Below are 21,276 nucleotides of genomic sequence, written 5' to 3' on the forward strand. Positions count from 1 at the left end.
ACACATTAGAGACAGCAATTAAATCAAAATAATACTGAAATGCTCCAAGCAAATAATTTACTATTATGCTTTTTCAGTCTAATCCTGTTGGTTCAAAGACCATCTCTTACTAATTTCATTGGCAGTTGCTTAGTTTTTCATGCAAAAGGGAGATCCACTATCCCCATTTCTGATAGACAGACTCCTGGGCTCAATGGAGGGGGATTGAAACAAATCCTTCAAGAAAACAGCACCCACCCACCCCCAAGACAAAAAGCTAAATTGCAATGTTGATGTCCACAAAAAGAGACTTTGTGAATTAAGCAAACCTTTCAAAGAACAAAAGATCTTGCATAAAGATTTTGAAGTAAAGCATGTAAGAACCACAGTATGAGAATCTTTATTCTACAAAATATTCTTCAAGGCCCTTGAACCTTAAGTCTTTTGAGACTACTGATAAAGCACTATTTACTCATCACATGATCCACTGAATTAGTTTCTGATTAAACAGACCAAATAGCCTGAAGCATGTTCTCACGTCACATCTACTCCAACATTAACCATAACTTCCTTTACAGCAGAAGAGGCTTCCCTGCTTTATTTCCATGCCCATGACTGGGAAAACTACACAAGCTCAGTCTTTATGTGCTTTTAAGGTGTCAAAGTATGCAGCAAAATACTTTTATATAAACAAAGGCAACAAAGGGCATAAATGGTAGTTGTTAGCAGTCTCTCACAGCTGGTGCAGTACACCTGTGTTTAGAGAGTCAAGACCAGAATTTGAGAACTTAAAATTTACCACATTTAGAAAAGCGTGATAGGAGCTTAAACAATAACTGTTTGTAACAGGCTGTTTTCATATTTTAGATAAAGTCAAACTCAACAGCATGAAATTGTTCTGAAGGCACACAACTCAAGTACACTATTCCAGAGCCCAGGTGAATAGCACCTAGATTCATGTGGTTCAAGGTGGGAGGACAAGCCTTAGAATCATTACTTAGCTGTTTTTAGCCAGTGTCTCGCAGGTAGTAGAGTTTCATGGACAGAATTCCTCCAAGTTTGTCTTTTGGTTTAGATAACCATTTTTCATGAAAGCCATCCAAAAAACCCATAAAGTGCAGATCTATTGATAACTCCAAATACGCTCTGTAGGAGTATAATGAATGAAACTCTTCCCCTGCACAACTCTGTCCCATCTCTGTAAGTCAGAGAGAGAAACACATATCAGTTTCAATTATTCCTTTGGCTCACTTATTCACTCGCTTCTGTAGCATCAAAAATTGCTAAAAGCATTTCAAAGAAATGTCAAGGGTTGTATCAAGCCTCACCTAGAAAAGAAGTACAGTGACATGAATGTTCCTCCAATTCTATGTTTAAGCCACAAAATCAAGTGGCTGGCTTCATAACAACTTTAATTCTGGAATGCATCCAAGTAATTTCAAACAGCAAAAGCTTTACTTCCACTAAGTGTGGAATATGCAAGTGCAGTTTGTAAAGCAGAGGACTGGTTGGTTACATTAGCTATCGGAGATACACAGGTAATGTCAGTTTAGTCTTGAAATGAACAGGTCTTTTTCTTGTCTAACAGCTGTTTGGCACAAGCAAGCTAGTAAGATGACAAAATGAAAGAACTTTGTTTCACTTTATTAAAAAATTCCTTTTCCAAAATAAAGTAATTTTATCAAATATTAGTTGATTATAGACATAAAAGCTAAGTTGTGAAATAAAATACAATGTTTAGAGTTCAGTATAAAGTTATATACACAAATACACAGTTGATGCCTCCTCATGTAAATTACAAGAAAAAGGAGATTTTTTTTTTTTTTTTTGAGAATTGCCCTCCAAAGACCTCCTATTTATCTCAGGAATCAGATGACAGAATTTAAAAAGAACACCTACCTCATTGAAACACTTATTTTTAATGAAAATATCAACATAACTGAGTCCTCTGCAATGAAAGAAGGAAATACTTCACAGAAAGAGTGGTCAGAAACTGGAATCATTTACCCAGTGAGGTGGTGGAGGCATCATCCCTTGAAGAATTCAAAAAAAGACTGGATGTGGCACTTGCTGCCATGATCTAGTTGAACAGTTAGAACATCGGCTGGACTAGATGATCTTATAGGTCTCTTCCAGCCTTGAACTTCTGTGATTCTGTGAAACTTCCTTTAAAACCATCTTCCAGAGTTCACATTCCTGACTTGGAAGTACTTCACACCTCGGCTTTCACCCATCCCCCACACAAGCCAGGTAAGCAGGATCATAATCAGCTTCTGAACTGTCAACAGAGCAGCTCCTGGCCTTGGCTGGCAACCACGCCTGGGCAGCCTGAGCCCGTGTCTGTACAGGTGACTGTACAGGAGAACACAGGCACAGGACACAGGCACAGCACTCCTACCAGCCTGCTGGCTGCCACAGCACCCTTTGGAAAGTGAAGTCAGTGCCCCAAGTACCAGAGATGGCAGGGGTGCCAACCCTGCTACATTCAATTACCTAACAGCCTCAGAAATAAAATTTCCATGTGGCTAAGGGGTAGCGCTCCAATTTTATCCTGAAGAGAAAGACTGCTTGTGTCAGAGTTCAGGCTGCAAGAATAAGGTGTGCAAGCTGTCATTTCCTGTTAGCAGCACTTGGTGCTACCTAAAAAAGACAAGGTTATGTAGCATATTACAGTATTAGTAGGAAGCTTCTGGAGCAGGTCTTGACTGCAATTTTTCCCTTTTCAGCAAAGAAATGCTAAAACACTGTTTTAAGTTTACAATTTATATTCCTTTCATATGCAGAAATAAAAGGAAAATGGGCAACAGTGAGCTCTTACAACATGCTTTCATAAGCTGATAGCTAAGCATTAAGTAAAAGCATCACTAAAAAGAAAAGGAAATTTATAAACCTACACTACTCTGTTAGGATGTAATAACCCCTCTGCACACCCAGGCAAAGACAAAGATTATATAAACACCTGCTCCAAAAAAAACCAACAGCCTTCAGACAGTAATTAAAGTTCTTCCTTTAACTATGACAAAAACCATTTGTTTGCCAGACAGGCTTATCATGTAGCCTGTTTGCCATAAACAAGAATGAATCTTTCTCTAGCAGAGACATTATCTAGCAATTGCATTAGTCAGCTTTCCTTTCCTTTTCTCCCAAATATAACTGAAGAGACCCTTAAATAAACATTCCAAAACTGTACAAGCTCTGTGCAGTCCCCAATGACTCCAGGGATGTGCTTTCTCACACATAACAAAAATGGTAAATGAACTCCCATAACCCCTCCAACAAGAGACTAAATTTGATAAAAGATACAGAGAAACCAGAGATTAAACTTCTTTATCCAAGAGCCATAGAATCAGAGTCTTTAAGGCTGGAAAAGACATTTTAAAGTTTCACCAGTAACCAAACAGGGCCAAGTAGCTGCACTTTAATACTCCCAGGGATGATGATGATGATGATTCAGCACTTCAGGCAGTGGAGCTGAGCAGCCTGTTCCAATGCCTGACCAACTTTTCAGTGAAGAAATCTTCCCCAGTATCTATTCTATGCCTTTCCTGGCACAATTTGAGGCTACTTCCTCCTGTCCTGGCACTGGCTGCCTGGGGAAAGGGCCAACCTTCACCTGGCTACCTCCTTTCAAAGAACTGCAGAGCGACTGGAGCTCCCCTGAGCATCCTGCCCTTGACACTAAACAACCTGCAGCTCCCTCAGCTGCTCCTCACAGGACTCGCATTCCAGACCCTTCACCAGCTCTGCTGCCCTTCTCCAGACTCACTCCAGCACCTCAATGTCCTTCCTGCAGTGAGGGGCCCAGAACTGGACACAGGATTTGAGATGCAGCCCTAGCAGCGCCAAGCAAAGAGGCACAATCCCTGCCCTGCTCCTGCTGGCCACACTGTGGCTGACACGGGCCAGGATGCCCCTGGCCTCCTTGTGGAAGAGGCCAGTGGGATACTTCTCTAAACACCTGGATTCGGTAAGTTCCGGGTGGCCCTCGTGTTTACGAGCCGTGGCGGCAACAATAATTCTTATTCAAGAGGCCCAGAAATTGACTTTGGGGGCAAAAATGAAAGTGTTTGTTCCCCATATGGTCATGGCTGTTTTGGAGCAAAAGGGGGGTCACTGGCTATCATCCAGTCGAATGTTGCAATACCAGGCCATCCTGAGAGAACAGGATGATATTGAAATAAGGACTACTAATCATGTTAATCCAGCAGAGTTTTTACGCAGTGACCAGGAGGCTGGGGGACTGGTGCATGATTGTGTAGAGGTAATTGAACAAGTATATGCCAGCAGACCCGACCTAAAGGATGAACCATTGGAAGAACCTGAATGGGAACTATACACTGATGGATCCAGTTTTGTCGAGAATGGGACTCGCTATGCCGGGTATGCAGTGGTAACATTGGATCAGGTAATAGAGGCAAAGGCTTTGTTCCCTGGAACTTGGGCCCAGAAGGCAGAGGTGATTGGACTCACCAGAGCCCTGTATTTGAGCAAAGACAAAAGGGTTAATATCTGGACAGATTCTAAATATGCCTTTGGTGTGGTTCATGTACATGGGGCGTTATGGAAGGAAAGGGGGCTTTTGAATTCACAGGGAACCAACATCAAGCCCCGGGAAGAAGTGCTACAGCTACTGGATGCGGTACACAGTCCCAAAGCAGTTGCAGTAATGCATGTTAGAGGACATCAGACTGTGGAAGGAGACGTTTACAGAGGAAATCGATTTGCTGATGTTACAGCACAGCAAGTGGCACGGGAAGTATGGACTCAAATGGCATTGGTACTGGAAGTATGGACTCAAATGGCATTGGTACCGGTAAGAACAAATCCGGCTACCCCATACCTGAATCAGGAGCCCAAATATTCAACAGAAGATGGAAAACTAATAAACTTACTGGGGGCACAGAGGAATCAACTTGGGTGGTACGTTACACCAGTGGGAAAATAGTGGCACCTACTCGCATAATGAAATTTATTTTGGAATCAGAACATAACAAATGTCATTGGGGGGCTCGGGCTGCTAGTCCACCGGCTCCCCGGGCCCTTAATGAAGCACCACACAAAACCTGAAACTTATCCGAGTTTTGTGTCATTTATCAATCGGGCAACACTTGGGCACACCCTGGCTCACCTTCAGCTGCTGCCAACCAGCACCTCCAGCTCCTCCTCCATCGGGCAGCTTGTAGCACTGCAGGGCATTTTTGTGACCCAAGGGCAGCACCCAGCACGTGGCCTTGTTGATTCTCACACAACTGACCTCAGCCCATGGATAGAGTCTGTTGAGATTCCTCTGTGGAGCCTTCCTGCCTCCTTCCAGCAAATCAACAGCCCCACCTAATTCGGTATAATCTGTAAACTGACTGAGGGTGCACTCAAGACACTCATCCAGATCATTGATAGAGATATTAAACAGGATTGGACCAAAGACTGAGCCCTGGGGAACCCCACAAGTGACCAGATGGATGTGACTCCATTCACCACTCTCTGGGTCTGGCCACCCAGTCAGTCTATACTGAGCAAAAAGTACACATGGCTGTTCAAGCAGCCATGAGCAGGCAAAGTAAAGTGCCAAATTTCAGCCTCTAGACAGTAGAAATATCCTGAAATAATCTAAAATGACAGCTAGATTGTTTCATGTACCAATCCTCTCTGCTATATTCGTTTGTGTGGGGATGGAGTTTATTTTCTTCATAGAAAGCCCTACGTGGTGTGTTCTGAATCTGAGACCAAATCAGTGTCAATAACACACCAATGTTTTAGCTATTGCTGAGCAGTGCTTTCCATTATAACATTGAGGCCTTTTCTGCTCCTCAGACTGTCCTGCCAGGCTGGGGGTGAGCAAGAGGCCAGAAGGGGACACAGCTGAGACATCTGACCCCATCTGCCCAAAGGGACATGGCATATAACACTGTGCTCAGCAATAAAAACTGGAGTATGAAGGAGAAAGAGACATTTGGAGTGAGTAACTACATAACTATTACGTGTGATGGAACTGCTTTCCTGGAGAAGGCTGAACACCCACCTGCTGATACTAAGTAGTGAATTAATTCCTTATTTTGCCTCGCCTGTGGGCACAGCTTTTGCTTTACTTGTCTTTGTATCAACTCATGAGTTCTTAATATTACTCTTCTGAGTCTCTCTGCCATCCCACTGGCATCCACATCCACTGCAGACATTAATCTACATTCCTCCTCTACATACTGTCTCACTTCCTCTTCAGGTTATGTAGAACAGATCAAGCAGATTTTTAGGCTGCACCATTCATGTCTTACGTACAGAGAGCTCACTGGCCCACCCTCAAACACCAATATACCACAGTTCTCGGGCACTGTGAGGCACTGTCATCTCTGGTCTTGACCCTCCAGTTAACTGTAATGATATTGTCAATCTTCAGAGCAGAACTTCCAGTGGAGCTCAGGGTACTAAATTAACAGACCAGGGAAAGAATAGGCTGAAGAGGACAAGCAGAATCACACCTTTTCTCCACTTGAAGCTCCAATGTCATAGACACAAACCCTTCCCACAAATGTCAGGGTAGCTACACCCCAATACTGCACTCTGCCCAAGGCTCAGCAAATGGATCACACCTTGGAGTGCTTCAATATCCCTCCCTGAATCTAGGTCTGAGCCAATCCACACAACTGAAGGTATCTATGCTCTGTGAGATCTATCTTTTAAAGAGCAGGTGTTAACTTCTGTATTTCCTCAGCCAGTGAACAAAGGAGCTATAATCTAGGCATAAATGGACTTCCTGAGGTCACTTAGATTAACTTCATATTTCAATCAGATCTAATTAGATCATGCTGCTTGGGCTTTGTTCAGCTGTTTTGAACAACTCTAAGGCATATTTCACCAACTCTTTGAGGAAAAACTCAGTCCAGTATTTGAAAATTTTGTCATTTTTAACCACAAAGTAACTTATTTCTATCCAATTCAAATGCATCATGCCACACATTCAAGGCTTAAATGTGCTTTGCATTTTTCTAATGGCATCTTCTTCCTTCCTACAACTATGTTGGTCTCCTGCGTGATGATAATAAATTAAATATAATTCAAACTAACACAGTTAAACATTCCAGCATGACAGACAATCATCATCAATACTCAGACATCATTATATGAGCTACATGTGACTGAGAAAAGAAAGAACAAATTTACTTTTAAGCAGTGCTCTTCACAGCTGATTTAGCTAGATTTGTGTTTCAAAAACTTGAGAGAAAGTTGGGAGGGCTTTTAGTGCAAGTTATTTTTCCAAAGTGATCTTCTGCATTTTGTGTAGAAAATAAGTTGTAGCTGTACAGTCTTTTTCCTCAAAATATAATTTTCTTCAGATGCCAGAAGAGAAATGGAATACAATACCAAAGCAGTAGCTGCATTCAGTCTGGAATACAGACTTGTGAGTACGAGTTCAAAGCAGGATTAAGGTTGCTTGAGAAGTTATCAATTCTCCAAATTGCTCTCAAAACTTTGCAAGCCTCTCAGGCATGAGATCTTGGATCTGCTGTATTTTTCAAATTCTCACTTAAGACCAAACATTTGACAGAATCCTTTTGTGCCACAAATACATTTTTGGAGTAACCTTTCTAAAGCAGAGACTCCATGAACACCCAGAAAGCTGCACAGAAATCACAGTGAAAAAGACAAGTATCAAGGGGTATTTAGCATCATTACTTCTTTCAGAAGTTGCTTGCTCTATGCTGCAGAACACCTAGAAAATGGAACCAAGGCCTCAGTCTTCATTAATGAGAATGACAGTTACTTTGTACTTAGAACACACAAGAAACCCTCAGCAGCTGTGGTGCATAAACCTTGTCTGGCTATCATGTACCCACCAAAGAGGAGAAAATAAGATAAAAACCCCCATGGGGCAAGATAAAGGCAGTTTAATAAAGAAAAGCAAAGACCATATGCAGAAGTAAGAAGAAAAATATTTATTCTCCTATCAGCAGGTGATATCCACTTCCTAGGAAGTGAGGTCTCAGTACACAGTGGTTGTTCTGGAAGACAACACCCTAACAACAAAACCTCCCCATTCCCCTGCTTCCTCTGAGCTTTTGCTTTGTCACTTGTTACAGCCCATGCCTTGGGTTTGTTTGGGTCAGCTGTCCTGGCTACGTCCCCTGGCAAACTTTCACCCCCTGCAGCCCAGAGGCCTTTGGGGGAGGCTGAAGAGAGCCTTGATGCTGCCCCTGCACTGCTCAGCTCCAGCTGAAACACTGCTGTGACACCAACACCCCCCTAGAGCTGCAAAGCACAGCACCAGGAGTGCTGCTATGAAAGTTACCCCCCTCTCAGCCAAGCCCAGCACAGCAGCTCAATGCATCTAACATTGAGAATAACCCAGGTATCACTTGGCAATGAGAACAAAGACCAAAAGGCCTGCACTCAGTGTCCTACTGACATGCCTCTGGTTTCACCCCTGCTGAAGTGCTCAAGCACACTTCCTCTGAAGATCTAGAGTGCACATAAAGTGTGGCATTTGTCATGTTTAAAGGGATATTTCTGTCATTCTACAGATAACAGGTAACTGAACAAATACCCCAGATATACACACCTTAATGGGATAATCAGTCCCTATATTAGAAAAGCATAATTGCTTATCAATACATTGGTTGCTTCTATAAATTGTTGTGAATGACAAATTTAAACCCAAATGCCTCCAGCACACACTGCCAGGAGCTATTTCAAATGATCATCCATTCCAGATTGTCCCTCACTGCCATGTTTTGAATCCACCCACAAGTTCAGTTGCTTTCAGAAATACCAGGTTACATGATGAATCACTTCCATTGTGTTTTGCAGAATTTCTTATAGGACTGCTACTGCCTTTAATCCTACCAATGAGGTCCTGTACTATGAAACTTTATTCATTTCTATTCAAAGACTTCAGTAAAAATGCATTAGATTCTTGTACAGTAATCAATAGCTGAATGTGGAACATGGCATTCCTTTTCTCATCCATACAGGAGAGAAAGTTACCTACTCCATTGTTTTTTTCTTATTTTTAAACAAAAAAAAAAATCATAGCCTGACACAGCTTTTAGAGAAAGAACTGCTCCTACACCAAACCGCACCTGCAAAGTCAGTTGCTTGGCAACACTGCCTCCAACTCACACGGCTGTCCACAGCTCCAGTCTGGCAAGCACTGAGCTACAGTCTCCACCTCTTTTTTTCTCCATCTTCTACCAGAAACAAACACTTTTCCTGAAGAAACTAAAGGGGCAATTGACAGTTTAAGGCTACTGAGATAGGCAGAACACAAAAAACACACATAAAACTTGTCACGAACTCCATAAGCTACAATATCAGCACTCTACATCCACATCTACCACAAACTTGCAGCACAAGGATGTTCTCTGCTCCTCCAAGTTCTTCCTCCTCTGCAGATTGTTACCTCAAAGCAGAAAAGCATCTGGCTTCTCTGCTCAGAGGAACACACATCTCATCAGTGTTCTGGATAAGCAGGAAACAAGGCAGAAACTCAGGTTCTCTTGATTGGGCTGTTTCATAGCACTGGGCAGGAGTTCCTTGAGAATATACACTCAGACAAGGTTATCATGTAATAGAAAGCAAAAAGTGATCAAGACAAGAAGTGGAAGATAAGCAGGAGTTAGCAGTATATCACATAATCAGAGTCTACTGTAAACAAAGATGAACATATATATCAATTTTAAATTTGTCAAGTTATCACTAAGACAATAAAGCAGTTTTGTTTGAATGGATTTTTGCAAAGCCATTCAAGAGAAAAATGTTAAGAGAACTAATATTGCTCAAGCTCTCAAACATTAATCAAGTAAGAGGCCAGAACTGAAGAAAACCAGTATCTTTTGTAGATCTGTAGAATCTTTTTTGCCCCAGACTTCCAGTGGGAAATCTCTGTTAGTCATAACATGGAGTTCAAACCAGTAGTTTTAAAAGCCAGGGAAATTTCTGACACAAGGGACACTAGCTCTAAGCAACTTTCTACCAGCTCTACAGAGCAGTGAAAGTTGTCAAGTTACTCTCCTAGCTAGACTTAAACATTTCAGCCAAACACAACACATGAGTAACCCTCTTACCATAGCATCTCAATTTGCTCTAAATGGCTAGATTTGGCCATTTTTGTCTCTGGATGCACAAAGATTTCTGTATTTCTTGAAAACTCAAAGCTCTACTGCAGTCTGTACTTACTACTGTTTAATCACTTTCTCATAAATGACTTCAACTTTAAACAAAGAATCTGCTTTGAATTGACCTAGAGTGATACTTGCTCACTGGGGAAAAAGAGGAAAAAATTACATGGTATCTACAGAGGGACTCCATATCAGCTTGTAAGTGATACAACAACCAAAATGGATGTGAAGCAGCAGAGACTGGAAGGGACCCTAGAAGATGAGCTAGACCAAGCCCTGGTGCTCAGAGCACAGAGAACACAGCAGGTTGCTTAGGGCTGTTCCCAGTCAGATTTTTGGGGCTTCCACATTGCATGCTCCTCAGCTTCTCCAGGTAACCTGATCCTATTAAACCTTTCCTGGAGAAAAAAACAAAACCAGAAACACATACATGCACATAAAAAAAACCCAAAAACAAACAAACCACCCCCCACCCCAAAACAAAACAAAAAACCCTCAAAACAAAACAGAAAAAAAAAAAAAACAGAAAACCAAACAAAACCAAAACAAACAAACAAAAAAACCACAACAAAAAACCTTCTTATCTTTCAGTGGAACTTCCTGTATTTTCATTTGCATTCATTGCCTTTTGGTCCTATCACTAGATATCCCAGACAAGGCTGCCTCCATCATCTTTACTTTCTGTCACCAGGTATGTATTATACACATGCTTAAGAACCCCCCAGCAGTCTTCTCTCCTCCAGGTTAAACAATCTCAGTGCTCTCAGCCTCTACTGGACTGTAAGGCACACTGACCTTCCCCTTCATGCCACTTTGCCAGCCTAGCTCCAGCCTGTCCCTGTTTCTTTCTGGAGCCCAGGACAGGACAGCACTACGGATGCAGTGTCACCAGTGCTGAGGAAAGGATCTCCTGCCCCCACATACTGACCACTCTCTTCTGGAAATTCAGTCCAAGATGTCTTTGTGGCAAGGGTGCATTAACTGATTCATGACAATTTTTGATCCCCAGTATCTCTTTTGCACTGCCAACATCCCTTCCCTAGGGACAGAGCTTTGCATTTCCCTTTGTTGAACTTCATAACATCCCTGCTGGCTCATTTCTTCCATGTGCTCACTTGCCTGCTACCAAGCAGCAGCACATCCATCTGGTTTATCAGCCACTCCTCCCAGCTTTGCATCCCATCAGGTTTGCCAAGGGAGGGGTCTATCCAGTCACACAGGTTGTTAATGAAGATGTTAAACAGTGCTGGCCTCAATAACAATCCCTGAGCTACACCAAAAGGGACTGGCCTCCCATTGACCTTTAGATGCTGATCACCACCCTGAGCCTGGCATTTTAGCCTCTAAGCTATTTTCAATCCACCTCACTGTGTCTTTATCCAGAAAGCATTTCACCAACTTACCAAAGAAGTTGTTACAAGACAGTTTCCAAAGCCCCATGAAAGGTAAAGGTAAGAAAACACCCCTTGTTCTCATCCACCAAGCTGGTCATCTTGCTTGGTTCAGTGTGAAAGGCTGTCATCAGGTTGGTCACACATTACAGCCCCTTGATTAACCCATACCAACTATTGCCCATCATTTCTCTTCACGTGTTTTCAGAATTCTTTGGTTTGTCACTTTTCCAGGAACAAAGGCAAAGCAGACTGGCTTGTGGTTCCCTAGACGTTCCTTCTTGCCCTCTTCAAAGGCAGTAAGGACATTTGTTGAGTTCAGCCCCCAAAACCCATCCCCCAGTCACCATGACCTCAGTTAATGAGAGTCACCACAGAATTACCCTGACCACCCTGTCTCACTCCTGGCTGCATCCTATTAGAGCCCAGACTTGTGTACAGTGATCTCAATCCTGATCCTTCCCTACTAACTGAGAGTACACTTTCCTTGCCTACAATTGCTGAAAACAAGCCTAACTAGTAAAGAACAAAGTGAAGAAGACATTGAATGTCTCAGTTGTTCCCACATCCCTTATGAGCAGTTCCCCTCCCCATTCAGCAGAAGGCCTACACTTTGTCCATTCTTTTTTCTGCCAGTTTCCTGTAAATGCCTCCCTTGCTGCCATTCACAGACACCTTGTAAGATCAAACTCCACATGGACACTGGCTGTCTGACCTGGACACATTTGCATGCTTGGATGATGTCTCCAGGCTCTCCCTGGGCCAACATGTTTCTGCTTCCACCTGTTGTATGCTTCCTTTTTGTGTCTGAGCTTGTTTAGAAGCTCCTCATTGATTCAAGCAGGACTCCTGGTGCCTCTGTACCATCTCCTATTCATTGCAATATGCCACACCAGAGTTTAAAGAAGTAGTCAACCAGCCTTCCTGGCTCTCTCTGCTCAGAACCAGCTTCCAAATGATTCTTCCAAGAAGATCCTTGAACAGAAGAAAATCTTCCTTTCTGAAGATTATGGCTGTAATCCTACTCTTTGCTTTGCTGTCTCCACTTCAGATCCTGAACTCTTCTACCTCATGACCACTGCAGCCAAGACTACATCTTCAACCTGTCACTGCTTGTTTGCAAGCACTTGTATTGAGATATGGGCATCAATGCATGCCAGAAACTTCCTTGATTTCTTACTCCCTGCTGTGTTTTCTCCCCAGAAAATAATAAGAGAGGTCCAAGCACCCTATTAGCAAGAAAGCCTGTGAACATTAGGCTTGAGTTGTCTGAGGAAATCCTCATTACTACTCCTGACTCATAAGCTCTCAACTGGCTCACCCATCTCCAGATAAAGCTACAGCAGCCCCAGGGCTCTCACAGCAACTCCCCTTCACCACCATCCCAGCCTGCCCTTCCTAAGCACCTGTACTTACCCACTGCAGTCCTCCAGCTGTGAGCTGTGCCACACATCAATGCCAACAAAAATCATAGCTCATCCTAACTCATTTTATTCTGCCATAATACCTCAAAACAACCTGCTGCCAGTACAGTGAAGATGGATTTAACCAGTCATGGGTTCATCAGCCTAACTCTTCAGAACCACCTCAACACAAAAATAAGAGATCAGTGAACAACTTTGCCTGTTCACAAGGCAAAATCATTATGTCTAGGAGAATTTAGCTGTGGCCATGAGACACTGTGAAGCACCAGAGTTCTTAAAGTAAAGCTGAATCATGCTCAAATGAACCTTATGAAGCCAGTCCAAGACAATGTGACACCTGAGCTAAATCACCTGCTGACTACTCCCTGATAATGTCTGATAATTGACTCTCTTAAATCCTACAGGATGCACGCATTAAAGAAGGAGTCACCTTTCCAGGAAAGGGAACCTCCCTAAAAGTCTGCATATCACATAGATATATCTAATTGCTTCCTCCATGGACAAGGACATGATGCAGACTGCAGCACAGTTGTTCTTTCTTCTTCATAGCATTCAGACCAAAGATGGAACACAGCATCGTTCCATTCTGCAAAAGGAAATTCAGGCACAAAGCAAACTCCAAGTGTACAAACAGCATCCAGCAGGAGCACATCACTGAAGGGTGGCAGAACTGCAGCTTCAGGACCACTTGAACACACACCTGTAGCCCTGACCTGGGGTGTTTTGCACTTTAAAAAGGCAAGAGCATGGTCCCATCAATAGCAATAATCACTTTTCAGGAACTGTCCCATCCTTATGGCTCACACAACAGAAACAGCTTAGACTGCCAATAACTTCTGAACAAAGGGCAGCAAACTGAGCACATAAGGATTTCTGCACCTGTATAATACACCTCAGAGAATCTAAAGATTTGCAACATAATAAAAAAAATTAAAAAAGAAGTCCCACAAATACTTCTATTAGTAGTCACAAATAATTAGGTGAAAGGGATCACTGGAGGTCACCAAGTGTGGCCTGTTGTCAAAGCAATGCTAAGTGCAAAGTTAAATCATGCTGCTTTGGGTCTCACACAGTCAGGTTCACTTAAGTCCTGAAGAATAAAGATTGCATCCACTTTGGGAAAAAAGCCTTCAATCTTGCAAACAATCCAGTTGTATTACAAGCTAAACTTATTTCCTGTGACTTATTTGAAAATATTTTTCTGCACTGTAAGAGTCCAAAAGAGTCACCCTTCCTTACAGAGGCCACCAGTGTCACCCAACACTGCCACAATCCATTCAGAAGCCCTATGCTAGGGCTGCTGTACTTTTTTCCCACCAAATGAGTTGTCTTAAGGGCTCTTTCCTTGGGGGAGACAACTATCCTTCTCAGGGCTGCAACAGCAACTAATTCCTAAGCTTCACTCTCATCCAACCAGTGTCAGCAACAGGTAAGAGCACATGGAATGAGAGCATTAAGGTAGTTTTGTTTTGTAGCAGGAAATCACAAAAAAATCCTGGTTATCCAGTCCCAAGAGAGATGAAAGTTGTTCTGGTCCCTAAGGGGTTCTGAAGGCACTGTCTTTGACAAAAAGGCCAGAAAACTAGCAGCTAAGTACCAGATTATCACTGGCACTTCCAGTGATACAGTTCCTTACTATTATTAGAGCTCAAGATCTATAATTTCGTTAGCTAAGCCTAAGTAAGAACAACCCTGAATCAAAATCCTTTGCCTTCATTATTCCTTAAGGAAAGATATTGAAAGCCCCACTGGAGAGCCAGAGGCCTCCAGTTGTATCTGTCAATTCATATTCCAGTCTGTTACACTCACATGATCTTTCCCAAGCTTATCTTACCCAAGCAATGTGAACCCTGCAACAGAAACACACAAAGAAACACCAGCAATTTCTTGATCTGAGTGACCTGCAGTAACATCTATTTGCAACAACTGGTACAGAATATCCTTAGAGCACAATCAGCCAGCAGAAAATTAGTACTTTGTGCTTGAACCTCAATGTAGAACTAGAAGTTGCACCAGAGATGATGTGTGGAACTGACCTCCAGCATAATCCATGTGTTCTATTCCCCTAGTGTACTCTCAGGGGTTTCTCCACCTGAGGAGGAAGACAGGAAAGATTTTCACCTGAGGAGGTACAGCAGCCAGTGTCTTGCCCTGGTGGGAGCTCTGTCAATGAGCTGTCACAAAGCTTTCTTACCCTGACAGTGAGACAAGGGCTGATGCCTTGCACAGGCTGAGGGCAGTGAGCTGTAAGAGTTATCCATCTGCTTGGGAAAGAAGTACACTAGCTATTAAAGTATACAGGCACTTAAAAGACCAGACATCAAACAAGTAAACAACAAGGCAGCTTCACAAAAAGTCATCAAACAAATATTTAAGTTGGTCTCCCAGCCATAGAAGAGATCATATGCAAGACTTGAATGTCTACACAAAGGAGTTTGAACAGCTGTAAACATATCTGGGATACTCCAGATTTCTTACCATAGCTAGTTTGCCCACTTACTTAAACTATATTTCTTTTCTCTCCCACTGCTAAGAGGCACTGTGCTTGGGCTGGTTAGCTGTTAGGGAAGCTAAAGTTCTAGCTACACAAATATTAGTACCAATCTTTCCTGTTGAGTCTCTCTCCACACTCCCAAGGACCTGTACCTGCCACTCTTCAGACAGAAGGCCAAGTCTTCAATCACACACAGATATTCAGTGACTGTACAGTAGAACTATATATACTGAAAAGTATTCTCATTAATATTATAACCAAAGTAAAGCAATTTTAATCTGGTTGAACAAGCAACAGTGTCAATGTGCTTCTTTGTACTGTGATTTTGGTAACAGATCATTTATACAGGCTTCAAGCACTATCAGGCATGAAGTAAGCAAACAAAAACAAAAAAAAAAAAACCCAAAAAATCCCCCAGAACACTTCCTCTGATACAGAAATTTATTCACCTTTTCTGAAGGCCCAAAACATCTACAGTTGTTTACACTAAGGTCTACAAGTTTCCAATTATGTTATTTTAACTTGATTACAGTTTAAAAAAAAATCTAAAGCAGCTGACAGCTCAGGTAATTGCTTTCTTGATAGGGAGATGAATTTGCAGACTTCAGTAGTCAATCCATTGGTCTTAAAGACAACATCCAAATACAAGCAGAGCAGACAGAAAAGGTATGCCAGAGAACATTCACATTGTTTTTTCTAGAAGGGGACAAGATATTCAGCAGAATCAAAGGACTGTCCATCTAAGTAAGCAAGCCTGCAAACTGAAGGCCACCAGTCTTGGTCTAGGGCAGCTGCCTCTGTAAATGGGGAGCATAAGAGTGATTACAGTTCCTAATCATGTTTGAAACTAATCTCCTTTTGTGCTTCATCACACACTTCAACTTTTAAGTACTTGATTCAGTATTCAATATCAGCATCCTAACAACACCAGCCTTGCTGTCAAGCAATAAGAACACAAGTCTAGAAGACTTCTAGCATGTTATAAGCAGGGCAGAAATGGCAAATTATAGCCTCTATAGCCAAAGGGTCCCCAACTGATGTTAAGAGTTTTTTTAATTTTGGCTTAATTTGACAGATTTCTAAGAGGTGTTATTGCTTAAGGGATTCAAATATCAGGATTGAAACAACAATTTTAAAAATGCATTACCCTCCCTCTACAGTGAAAAGTAACAAAAATTCAAATGCTTTACAATAGCTTTCAGCATAGTCTGCATGCCTGATACAGCTTCTCCTACATCCTTCCAAGTCCTGCCAGCTTTACTTAGTTATACAAACAAAAGGATCACAAAGGAATTTCAGTTGCCTCTCTTTCAAAACTTCAGGGTGGCTTAATCTACTGTCAACATACCCTGCTATTTCCTACAAGTATCAGAAACAGTAGTGTAACTCCTTCCTAGTACCAGAACACTGGGAAGACATCAGCTCCTTATGCAGACAGCTGTTCACAGAGGGATGTAAAGAACAGACAGTACACAGACAAGAACTGCCTTGTCAAATGTCATCCCAGCCTCCTCACTCTTTCCAAAGTCTCAGTGATTGCAAAGACAGTTCCAGAACCTTTCATTTTCAGGCTTCTTCCCCACAGAAGTGTCATCTCATCTCTCTGACAGCTGCAAGATTTACAGTTTGAAGGTGACATATGGCAACCACCGTATGGCCCTACAACAGGTAGTTTCCAACACATTTTAGCAGCAACAGTCAGATTCAGAGCAGCTATTTGAACAGGCAAAAGTCAAATACAGAATAAAAATCACTTCTAGGAACTGTTTCCAGGGTCAGCGATCCTAATTATTACTTAATACTACTCTGGCAGATGTGTTCTCAGCTGTATTCTTCACCTTACAAAGCCATCCAATGCATCTGCACACCTCACACTTGAAGAAGCAGACCACAAATCAAAGGATAGGTTTGTTCTTGATACAAGACCACTGCTAATGACAGATTGTTTTGAGGATGACCAAGAAATAGCTTTTTCTAATTCTTACACAGAGCAAGCATACAATAAATACTGGAAAGGTGCACGCTTCAAACTTCTTTGCTGGCAATGCATATGGCATTCCTGCAGGTGGGCAAGGAAAGCTAACTCAGTGACTTGGGAGTGACAGGATGGTAGTGAGATCCTCTATCCCCTTTTTGATGCAAGAAGTAAAAGGCAGCATTATATTGGTGTGAAAGAAGCCTTACTGATATGAAGGCTTTAGTAGCATTACAGTAGATGCAATGAGAGTAATGAGTGGCAAATATGCCAATAGGACCACACATACACTGTTTAGGGTTAAAAGGATATTGGTAAGATTTTAAATTATGTCTAGCTACTTAAGAATTCCCAGAGCCTCAAAGAATAGCAGCTAGATATACAAGTATAATCTGCAAGATTTCCACAACCTTTGGATGGGACTATCTGAAAAGAAGCCCAGGGTAAATATAATACCTCAGGTTTAAGAGATACTATAATATCTAGGGTGAGAGAAAGGAATTATTTTCAGTTAAGTGCCCATGCTGAAATGACAGCAATCTGAAAGACCATACTGAAAGGATGTTTTTAGGTACTGACAGAATAAGATCCAAGACAACTGCAACTCAGTTAAAACAACTGGAGTTAATCATGAAGATGTGACCCCACAATCATGTGAACAGAAAAAGAAACAAACCACAGAACTTGGAACCTCCTACTGAGCAACAGAAGGGAGAGGGACAGACAAAGGAGCAAAGTTCACACAAGAGAGGAAAGTAACAGAAACTAAAGTTTGCAACATTGCAAAGAAAAAAAGAATCCATTACATAAAGAAAACCAAAAACATGCCAAACTAGGACTGACACAAGTGAAGTCGTTTTGTCGTGTTAATTTCTGCAGAACCCAGGATCAAGAGGCTCTCCAGTGGAACTGACCATAGGAAGCTCCAGACCAATAACAAACAGGACTAGAGATGAAAGGGATGCTGCCAGTGTTGCGAGAGGTGAAGGAGATCTCACAGGCTGGGGAATGCCAGACAGCTGGCAGGCTCTGCCCAGCTAACAGAGCCACGTTAATAGTGCTGCCTCACACAGCTCTGCATTCCAGGACTAGCAAAACTACAGCTTTGCCAGGCAGCAGCAAGTCATGAGCACTCATACACCATGGATTAAACAGGAAACACATTAGGAAAAAACAGCTGGCTGCAGCCTTTAAGCAGAGTTCAACAGTGGCACTGCATGCTCATGATAAGCTTGATTTTCAACTTAACAACTGATTATGTTTCCTTTTTCTCTGAGCTGTCTTCTGGAGGTACATGGAAATCCAGACTTCAGGGTAGAGTGGAAGCATCTCAACATTGTTCACACAACCCTCCTTCCCTGAAGGAAGCTTCCTAAACTTCAAGCAAAAAATCTCCACAAACTGTGTATATATGGCCACATCTCAGTCGAGTGCCTTTAGAAGAGCTGCAACTAAAGCAAGTTTATCATTCCACACTCTTCCTTCCAACTATTAAAAACCCCCAAACATACACAGTACAAGCAAAGTCAGATAGCACTACAAAGCTAATATAATACAGGATTTAAAATCAAAATTGCTACAACAGAATGAAGCAAACGCAAATTAAACTTGAAGGGAAGAACAGAATAAATAAAAAAGGAACTGCCAAACCACAAGTCCCTCACATTGCATCATCCAGTATTTTCATGCCACCTTTCCTGGAGACAGGGTGAAGGCAAGCCAGGCTTCTGGCATACACAGACAGAAAAAGAGAAGTTCAACAAAAGAGAAAAGCAAGAAGCTTTCAAAAGTGCCATCAGATTTTAGTAGGTACCTAAGTAAAACAGTCTACTAGAAACTGGAAAACTGAATGAACGTGTACTAGCAGAAGACAGCCTGGTCAAGATATTGGTAGGTCCTCCAGAACCTGAACAGGAAAAAGAAAACCAAATTCAAGACACACCAAAACTTGATCTTATGAAAGAAAGCACCAAAGAAAAGAACAGTGAATAAAACCACTTATTAATACAAATATAAGGAAAAGGAAGCTGAAAGTGCCAGCACTGCTGAACTGAAAGGGCAAAAGATACAGAGCACTCAGGGTTACAGAGATGTGCAAACATTTTAACTAAGCCAGAGTTAGAAGAGAAAACTTGGAAGATGGGACAAGTGATTGGAGAATTCTGGACTCCAGTCTTGAGCAACACAGCCCTCAGGCCAATGCTACAGAACAATTACATGTGGAATTCCATCAGCAAGCAACACTAAGCAGCATTCAGCATGAAAATAAAAATGCCAATAACAGATGAAACATACAAATGTGCTTTTTTCAGAGAGCCACTGGTTATGAAGAGTCATTTACATGGTACCCAGCTGTCAGGGGGCAAGAGGAGCTCTGTTTGGAAATGGTTAGGCAGAGTTATTTACAAAATATACAGACCCATTATCTTTGGTGGAATCCATACCCTGTACTTCTAAGAGTTTACGTTAAGACAATACAGTCTTCTCTGTGATTGTGCATGGCATGACTTGTGTGCACAGGGAAATCCAGTGGCACACACAGGTGGGCAGAGAATTTACAAACATTGCCATTTCTGGGTGCTCAAACGAAGCTCACTCACACTTCACCTCCACTTTATGTGGAGAAGGACTGAACAAGGCAGCTCTGGCATTAATCATACACCGTGAACTCCAATTGTTATTCAGGAAGCATTAGACTTAATAACTTACTGTGCAGCCACCTTACCTAGAACAAGATCATAATAAATTGACTCTAGATGAAAGAGGGATGTGCTATAAATTTCCATTTGAAAGCCACAAAATCCAAGGTAAATACAAACGCAAATATATATCTAATTTTGTGCAGGAAAACAAAATTAAAGCACTGTAAGATTTGCCAGTGATACAATCTTTAAAATTCTATTCATCGCCAAAGCCACATCTGTGACACGTTTAACCAGGCTGAGACATCCAGATTCACAGAGCCCGGCATTCTGACTGAGTCAGCAGGGCAGGGAATATTGTTTTGGACAGCCGACATCCAGCTCATCTGGCACCTACCCCTGGCATCGGCCAGTCCCTTCCCGAAGGCCACGGCCCGCTCCGATCGATACCTGGCAGCGCAGGAAGCGGCCGCGGCCGTGAAACTTCAGGAAAGGGCTGGGCCAGTCATTGCATAAAGCCCGGCTGGGGGCTCCTCGCCGGAGGACGAGGCGGCTGCAGCCCAGCCCAGGGAAGAGCGGAGCGCGGCTCACACCGAAAGGTCAGGCTGTCTGTGTGTCTGTCTGCGCCGCCGCTGCCCCCGACCCCGCTGCCGCCGCCCCCGGGCCCGCTGTCGGGAGGAGCCGCCCGCCAGTCCCGCCGCCCCTGCGGACGTGGCGCGGCCCCGAGCGAGGCCCCGCGGCCGCCCCGAGCCGGGACCCGCCGGGGCAGCGCCGAACCCGGGCCGGGCCCCGCGCCCCCCGCCCCGCGTACCTTTGGCCTCGCAGTCGGCGCAGTACTTGTTGTCCTCCTCCCGCAGCAGCTTGGCCAGGATGGCCTGGTGTTGCTCGTTCTGCTTCTGCGCCTTCTCCCGGCAGGAGCGGGTGGCCATGGCGGGGCTGGAGCGGGGCTGGAGCGGGGCCGGGAGCGCTCCTGCCCTGGCGCGGCCACGGGAACCGGCGGCCGCGAGCGCCGACTTCCTCAACCGGAACTACTTGCGGACGCCTCCGCCTCCCTCCCCGCCCGCTACCGGGATGGCGCGCGCGCACACGCCCACCCTGGCCACGACAGTCCCTTAGCCGGGGGTGACAAATAGTCCGCCGGGTCCCCGAGGCCGCGCCGCGATGTCGCCCCTCTGCGGCGCTTCCCAACGAGCAAACCACGCCGTCCTGGCTTTAGAAGGGCACGGCGCGGTGCCCGGGCATGAGGGGTCAGTCGGTCACAG

The 21,276-nt window shown here is 43.4% G+C and overlaps 1 protein-coding gene across 2 annotated transcripts in view; it reads right to left on the bottom strand.

Annotated features, from left to right (window-relative positions):
* Positions 1-21,052, bottom strand: part of SMAP1 (small ArfGAP 1) — a 93,625-nt gene extending 72,573 nt beyond the window's left edge. For both annotated transcript variants that reach the window (XM_058021558.1, XM_058021557.1), the window contains exon 1: positions 20,826-21,052. In XM_058021558.1, coding sequence (XP_057877541.1) covers positions 20,826-20,943 — 118 coding nt within the window. In that variant the 5' untranslated portion in view covers positions 20,944-21,052. The remainder of the gene's footprint in view (positions 1-20,825) is intronic.
* Positions 21,053-21,276: the final 224 nt, after the last annotated feature.

This window comes from Melospiza georgiana, chromosome 3, assembly GCF_028018845.1.
Source record: "Melospiza georgiana isolate bMelGeo1 chromosome 3, bMelGeo1.pri, whole genome shotgun sequence".
NCBI classification, from domain to species: domain Eukaryota; kingdom Metazoa; phylum Chordata; class Aves; order Passeriformes; family Passerellidae; genus Melospiza; species Melospiza georgiana.